Below are 8,314 nucleotides of genomic sequence, written 5' to 3'. Positions count from 1 at the left end.
GATATTTAAGTGCGTTTATTAAAAATATTAACTTATAAAAATGTTTCCAAAAATATACTCCAACAGTAGTGGAAATTCCTATGGAAATACACACATAACACATTTACAGGATTTACAAATAATTGCAAATACCAAAGGTCTTCTATCACTAGTATAATACGTTGACATTTAAAATGCAAAGTAAAAGCTACGAAGATGTACAATGAGGAAATATTTTGTAGTTGCTATAAAAACATTATTTTTATGCTGTCATAAATTTAGAGAAAAATTAATACATTATATTAAATCACTTTAAATATACAGCTTACATGATAGAAACAGCCAATATAAAGTCGGGTTGTACAAAACGCATCAGACAGTATTTTGACGCTGTTTGGTGCTACATAGATAGTGTGATGCAACTAAAATTTGATCGTTTTAGAAAAAGGTACGTAACCTACCTTATCGACTCATAATTTTGATGCAATCAGCTCAGGAAAATGTAAACATATCGGTGATTTAGAGTTTTCAATAATGTGTCCTTTGTCATTAATGATATTCAAAACCAAAGGAACAAAACCCAACTCGGAGCACCAGAAAAAGGCTTTAACTATGTAACAAGTGAGAATCCATGAACATAAAAGTCAGTCGTAAAAGCCGTCCATGTGTTTCAGGTAACATTATAAATCATAATTAACAAGAATGCATGTCTCGAAGAATGAACATTCACGTTAAAACAAGTTGCTTCTACGACACATCCATTGAACCATCGCATAATTAAAGCAGCTGAAAAATGAAAATGGGTACTTTTTGTACTCCGTACAAAGTCAGATTAATCAAGTTACCACGTACAACATCTGTAGACTTTTTTGTGATTAAGCTGTTGAAATAGATCTGGGAAGTCTCACACCCTAGATGGCTTATGGAATGCATGCAGAGATAAATGGTATGCTTTCGATTGACAGACTTAGAATGAAGACTTTTACAATGGAAACTATTCTCTAAGGTTATTGTCAAGACACGCAGTAAGGAAGATTATTTTTAGAACAAGTATGACGTTTCGATAACTGATACGATCTTTCTCAAGCATATAACTTGTGTACTTGTAATAGAAGTATTCCATGTGGAGAGTCCTCGCAGTGATTGTAGTATTATAAGACTTATTACTTACACATGGACTGTACAATTTAGTAGGCAGATACTTCTAGTTAAAAAAAAGACCTGAATTTCTTTTAAAATTAGGAAAGGGATCATATAATATAAATTCGATCTATATGGCAATACTGAACTGAAAGACTTAGTGAAGAGTGGATATATTTTACCAGAAAAAGAAATAGCTCTAAAAACACTTCAACCACTGAATCATATAGCTGGTTATCCAGATGAGATATTTTTCTACGGAATGAAGACGACTAAAGAATGTCTCGTTGTGAAGATCTCCAGACTACAGAACAAGATAGCAGAAGTAATAATATTATTAAAGGCAGTTGATTGCAATAATTACTCTTATCTTGATAAACCAAAACAAATAGTATTCATTGGAGATAATAATGATTTCATTGAAAGAGAATTAAAGCTAAGATGTTTGAATGCCATGATAAAATGGAAGATTTCTTTCAAAAGAAACATGTCAGATCACAGAAGAATCAAAAGTGGTACATGTCAAAATTAGTTTTATTTGGTTAGCTATAACTAATATTCATGACTTAACCGATGATGGAAGCTTAGATGAGAGAGACGAGGCATTAGCCACAAAACCTCTGAAAGGACTAGAAGAAAAGATTATATTATGGAGAACAAGAAGAAGATATTTAGGATCCTCAGTTGAATTTTATCGTAGTGTTGACTTCTTTGGCCTCACCAATAATGGTAATATGTTCCACATCAGTGCCTTATATACACCAGCAATTGTAGCTAATCTTGTTTCTGGTTACTACCTCCATTCTAATTGCATACTTTTCCCCATCAGATCCTGTTACTTTAAGCTTCTTTTAACAGGAGAAACCAAGCAAATATCACATTTTGTAAGATTTACCTTCAAGGCAGGTCAAAAGAACTATCATAATCATGTGGAAATGAAAACTAATTCGAATGATTATGAAAATTAACCAACCGACCAATACATCAAATATTCTAACATTACAACACTACTCTGAAAGGTCATGAAGGAGCTCAACTATCTATTTTTACGTACTATAATTTATTTCGGACGAATTTCTGATTTATTATGTTATGTACGTTACGTATTACTATATCAAGCAACAGGAATGCTAGTAAAACCAAGATTCACGAACACGTGTCCGAAATGATTAAGGATAAACTGTGCTCAATTTTTTTAAACTCTACTAAAGAAATTAACCAAACCTTAGAGACTGTATCAAACTGTTAAAATTCTCAGTTTTTTTATACTGCTTTTGAGTAAAAAAAAAAAAAAAGCAGAATGGTCAACTGTTAAATTTCTCTTATGTTTATCATTACATGTATTTGATGTATTTAGGATGTGGTTACAGCTGATATTGCCAGAGTTATGTTTATGTTTGATTCAGTAACTAATAATCCATTAGTGATCATAATTACTTCTAATCTGCTGCTGAACCTGACACTGTTTTCTAAGATCAAGAATATACCAACAAGGAAAAAACCGATCTGTTAATATCTGAAAGAAAAGCATCTTTTATTTAGTAGAAGCTGATGGTGAGGTACCTTACAACTGTGTTTTTCAGAGTTTACTGCTTTGGCTCATGAGAAGTGGGATATATTATTCAGTGCTGGTATATATAACGCGTTGCATTTCTATTACTGTGAATTATTTACAACATGCTCGCCGAGTAAAATGTACTATCCAGTGCTAGTGTATTTGACATAATAAACATTTCCAGAAATAGTAGCATATGTTTGGTTCCAAGACCTTCTAATGAGATAACAGTTGAATGCGGTTAACACCATGTTTGGAAAACTTCCTGCTTTACTGACATAAGACTTGGAAGTTTTTAACACTAGCTGTGATAATTATATAACATCACAAAGCTGTTAATGTTGTGTGGAAGACGACGGTTCTTGTTTTTATATTTTAATGAGTGAATGGTGTCTTGATAACAAAAATAATTCACGTAATATCTTCAAATTATCTCAAGAAAAACAAATTAATTTTTATTTTAATGTGAAAAAGGCTTAACACATTAGGTTATAAATAAGAATGGGTGCCCATATAAATATAAGGATAAAATTGACTACTGGCGAACCTCTTATGTTATTTATGTTTTACAGGTCTAAAGTATAATTTGTTGCTCACTGTGAAAGACGTTCAAGTAATAAAATGGAGCGACATGTGCTGATAAGTTTGTTGACTTTGTGTAAAGAGTAAGGGTAAAAAATAACCTTATTAATTCATGAAAAAAGTAGAAACGGATCATAACGTAGCACTCAGTCTATAATTCATTACTTCTTGTTCATAATGTGATGGTACAGATGTTAGACAAGAGTTTTGTACAGTTTCTATCCGTATAATCTCAATCATACGCTGAAAAAAACACACACTAATTACACGTTAACAGCTCTCATGAACAAATTTAAAATATAACTAAGGGTATAAAGTAAGATTTATGTTTAATAACATTGCGTCCTCGCCATCTTTGCGTAAGATCTTGAACGTCGAATATCAATCCATTCTAGAAATAACCTATTTTTGCTTTTATTTTATATTTCTGTTAGTGTTCTGTAAATATGACCTTTTAATTTTATTTTGAAAGGATCTCGTAAATGGGTACAGATCATACTCAACTGTCTCCGTCGATAACAATATAGGTATGTATTGTTTTACATGAGTCTCGACTTTGGTAGCAATAATATAAAATCTGTATAAGATTAACGCTGTTTTTGTAACTAATTTTTATGAATGAAGAAACCGAGAAGTTTAAGTAAGTGTTTATTGTGGATACCAGTCCAAATAGTTAGTATACAATAGGTTAATATAGAACAAATCAGTGAAGCTACTTCAGAAACTTATGCAATCTTAACCTGACCTCCAGTAAGTTATCAAGTTCTCGATAAAAATATAATTTCTTGAACAATTACTTTAAAATATTGCTGTTTCAATGACGAAATCTATGAGATTTGGACTTGTTGAATGTAGAAATATCAGCACTAATCTATTTTCTTGTTTAACTTGCAAAGTCAAAGAAAAAGATGCTGTTATCACAGCACATGACCAAAGATAAACATTTCACTTTCAACGCCATCACATGACTTCCAGGGTAGTAAAAAAACTTTTATATTTTATCAGCTAGCACTTTGATTTCTACAAGAATAAATCCATAATCTCCCTGTTATGTTGTGAAGCTGAAAATACATTAAAATAGGAGTAGTTATAGCAATTCCTCTTGGATTTTTCGTCTATAATCTTCTGACGACAGAAGATTTACAGCGTATTCACGGTTTGTACAATTTATCAAACCGATTCTTCTGGTTTAAAAAAGTAACCAGTTGTTTTTATTTAAAAATAAAAAGGTGGATATGTAGAAAAGATTTGACTTGTATGGTATGAGTGAACTGACAGACTTAACGAAAACTGGATCCTTACCACAAAGAGGAAATAAAGTTTTAGAAAAACCTCAAACAGATGAACATCTTTCAAAAAATAATGATGAAAATTTTTTCTACGGAGTGAATTCCAGGGGATATTGTCTTCTGGTTAAAATCTGTCGGCTACAAAATAAGATGATGGGAGTCATGGCAGTAGTAAAAACAGCTGACGATAGAAGCTACAGTTATGCTGACACACCCACAAAAACAGTCTTCCGTGGTGAAAGTTTTGAAGGTGGAAAGTTAAAGTGTATCAGTACTATGAGAAAGTGGAGGATTTCATTCAATGGCTTGCTTAAAGTATTCTGCAAATATGCAGAAAAAATCAGAGTGATTCATGTAAAATTCAGTTTCATATGGTTGGCTATGTCTAATGTCCAAGATTTATCTACTGATATAGATCTAACAGAGGCAAAATAATTTGGTCTGGCTATTTACCATAGGTTAGCAGCTTAGAAGAAGCTTTGAATATATATATGAACAAGGTGGACAACTTTCAAGGACAGCTACTATTGAAGGACAAGAAGAAGAGTTTACCTTATGGGAACACGAACATGATGTCTAGGAACTTTGGTTCAACTACGTCGTGGTGTTGACTTTTTAGGTTTCACCAAAAATGGTGAATCATTCCACGTTGGTGTTGCGTCATTACCAGGTATTGTATCTAACTTAATATATGGTCACTATATTCATTCTAATTCCATGCTTTTCCCAATTACAAGCTGTAACATTAAACTTCCACTAGTGGCAGAAGACAAACAAGTACCTAGTTTTGGGAGATTTACTTTTCGAGCAGGCGATAAGATTTTTTAATGCACAGCAAATATACAGGACCACTTGTGTGACTTTGTAATGTAAAATACAGAACAATACTTCGGACAATGTACTATTACAATGAATGGAAATTATGGTGCTGGTATCACCGTGTTCAAATATGAAACCAAACAAGCAATTATTCCACCTGTATTTACTTTAACAAATATTTTTCGAGAACTGCCTAAGTTAGAAGCACTAGTTGCAGACTTTGACTGTCCTGACTGTCAAGAAACATGACTCACGGGAGGAAAAGGTTATTCTTTAGTGAAATTAACTGCAATATCACGTCAAATTAATTTTTTCATTGTCCCAAAGTCTGGTTGTTACCGCTTCAACTTATAAAGAATTTATCAAGAAAGCAAAGCTATATGAAGCAATAACGAACTTGGAGGAGGTGGTATAGTGTCATGTTACAAGAAACTTAAAGAAAATCTGTGATCAAGAGATGTCGAAGATTCTCATAGACGTGTTCGAAATGATAAAGGTGAAATTGCATTTAATTTTTGGAAGAAATCTAGATAAACTTAGGTTTGCTGTTAGGTCTTTGGCATCTGGAGAAGATTCAGATGAGCTGTCAGCAGTTGGTCGGAATGAAACCTTCTTGGGAGTTAAGGGAATTGACCAAATCTTAGAAGTTGTATCAAAATGTTGGACTTCTCAGTTTTCTTAAACTGCTGTTGAGTATAAGAGGCAAAATGGTCAATTGTTAAATTCTCCCATGGCTGTGATCATCCAGGAGATGATTCCAGCTGATGTTGCTGGAGCTATGTTTATGTGTGACCCAGTGATCAATGACCCATCAGTCATTACCATTACAGCTAATTACGGACTTGGAGAGACTGTCGTTTCTGGTTTTGCTGAACCTGACACTATCTTTTTAGATCGGGACTACACTACACCAACAAGGTAACTTCCCGATCTGTTGAGATTGGAAAGAAAAATATCTGTGAGTTAGTAGAAGCTGATGGTGAGAAAAGTGAATCTGTACCAACCAAAGACACCTTACAGCCCTGTCTTTCAGAACGTACTGCTTTGATTCTAGGGCACATTGGCGTCTTGACTGAAGAAGATTTTGCTCGTCTGAGAGATATTGAATGGGCTGTAGTAAAAAAAACACATCTCTCTACTTCAAGCTCGACCTATGACAACAGCTGAATATAGAGACAGAATTTGAAATAATTCATGAACTGGATACATCTTTGAAAAGCGAATATGAATTTCTATTTAAAGTTAAGGTTGGTAAGGTTATGCCAGGAGCACTAAGCGCTTTGGGTATCTCATTGAATGTACTTACTTTTGAGTCAGCTGCAAGTAAAATCCTTTTTAATCTTGGGTTTCCACGTGAAGATTTCTCCCCTTATTTTAATAAAAGTTTAACTTTAAAATTTAATCATGTGTTTTTTGATATGATTGAAGACGCGTTTATTGGTGGTGAAGGTAACCAAGCTGCTGATTATGAGGTATCGTTTCCAGGACGACCATTAACGGTCTAGGAGATAATAGATCGCGTTAATGATAGGCATAGTATGATGGATATGTCATTATTAATAAAGCTAAAGCAAGCACTTGTGGTGGTGAAAAATTTACATCTAGCTGATTATATGCTGAAAAACTTGCAAAAAAGATATACGGATAACAATAAAGACATATAAAGAGTCTGAAATAATGTACAATTTTATTAGTCGACATCTTCAAAAAATATACAAATGACATAATTATTTGCCATCTTAATTGTAGCATGAGATCTTTATTATGGAACTCAATGTTGCTGTGGTTGCTAGAATCGGAAAAACAACAGGGGAATTTTAAAGTGTTCCAGATTTTAGGTACCTTTTATCTACTTGTACTAATGTTGAACGTGGCTGATATACCATATGCGTTAGAAACATTGGCATCAGACGTTAGTAAAGGTATTAGTCGAGATGAATTTATGAAGATGACAACAGACGTTGCTATACGGTGACTGAATATTAACCAGTCAATGTCTGGTCAATCTTTTCGAAACTTTCTCCACAAACATGGGCATTGCTGTGCAAAGGAGTTTGACATCAACTCCATTCCTTGAGGAATTGACCCAAAACCTTTTGTTGAAACTCTTCCATATCTAATCAGAACAGTTAGTTGTGAAAAAATATAAAGGAAGAAGTTGGTTTGGAAGAAACAATATCTTATCTACACGCGTCCTTGTCTTTGTGGGAGAAGTACCATTTGATGTTTTGGTTACCTCGGGTAAAAATGGCGTTTGTCTCAGAGAATCTTCAAAGTATCTTGATATTAAAATAATTAATGTCTTCCGTCAAGCTTACAACCATCTGGCAACACTAATGGTAAACGAAGGACGTTTACCTAATCCTTGCCTCCTGTTTTTCTTGACTTATGAAGAAATTAGACAACTACTTCGAACCCGATCAGCAAAACTCGTTGCTGAGACTGTTCGTCGGCGGAGGATTTTCCCTAAGTTAGATTTTCTCTGATCCTCTGAGATAACCCGAGGTATACCTAAACCTGTAGAACAAACAGTTAGAAGTGACCACAACTATTCTCCCAATCGTATGAATGGTACACGTGTAAACAAAGGCATTGTACTAAGTGAAGTGAGAGTGGTGGCCTCCATAGATAAAGCAGACGAAATATAACAAGGAGATATACTGGTCACCTATAGTACAGATATTGGATGAAGTCCACATTTTCCACTTCTTTCTGGAATCGCAACTGAATTAAATGGCTTGATTTCTCATGGTGCTGTTGTTGTTCGAGAGTATGGACTTCCCTGTGTAGTTGGACTTCATGGAACTACAAGTTTCTTCAAATATGGAGAAATAGTCCTACTAGATGGAGGTCAAAGAATATTAGAAAATGTAGTGAGATAAAATATATCAGTTACGATAATGATCAATAAAAGACAAAAATGGAGATTTCTTTGTTAATTTTATTCTAT

At 33.7% G+C, this 8,314-nt stretch overlaps 1 protein-coding gene and 1 pseudogene across 1 annotated transcript; both read left to right on the top strand.

Annotated features, from left to right (window-relative positions):
* The first annotated feature begins 4,518 nt into the window (after positions 1-4,518).
* LOC143251741 (uncharacterized) lies at positions 4,519-4,986 on the top strand. Its single transcript, XM_076502984.1, has one exon. It carries the CDS (start codon positions 4,519-4,521, stop codon positions 4,978-4,980), a length of 462 nt encoding a protein of 153 aa, XP_076359099.1. The 3' UTR covers positions 4,981-4,986.
* A 333-nt stretch (positions 4,987-5,319) lies between these two features.
* On the top strand, positions 5,320-8,314 carry LOC143251740 (rifampicin phosphotransferase-like; annotated as a pseudogene).

The sequence above is a fragment of the Tachypleus tridentatus genome, chromosome 6, assembly GCF_004210375.1.
Source record: "Tachypleus tridentatus isolate NWPU-2018 chromosome 6, ASM421037v1, whole genome shotgun sequence".
Taxonomy (NCBI): Eukaryota; Metazoa; Arthropoda; class Merostomata; order Xiphosura; family Limulidae; genus Tachypleus; species Tachypleus tridentatus.
The sequence above is the reverse complement of the archived record's forward strand: the minus strand, read 5'-3'. Positions and strand labels throughout refer to the sequence as shown.

What these genes read in the sequence shown, in the direction of transcription:
- LOC143251741 (XM_076502984.1), top strand. Translation starts at nt 4,519, where the DNA reads ATGAGTGAACTGACAGACTTAACGAAAACTGGATCCTTACCACAAAGA.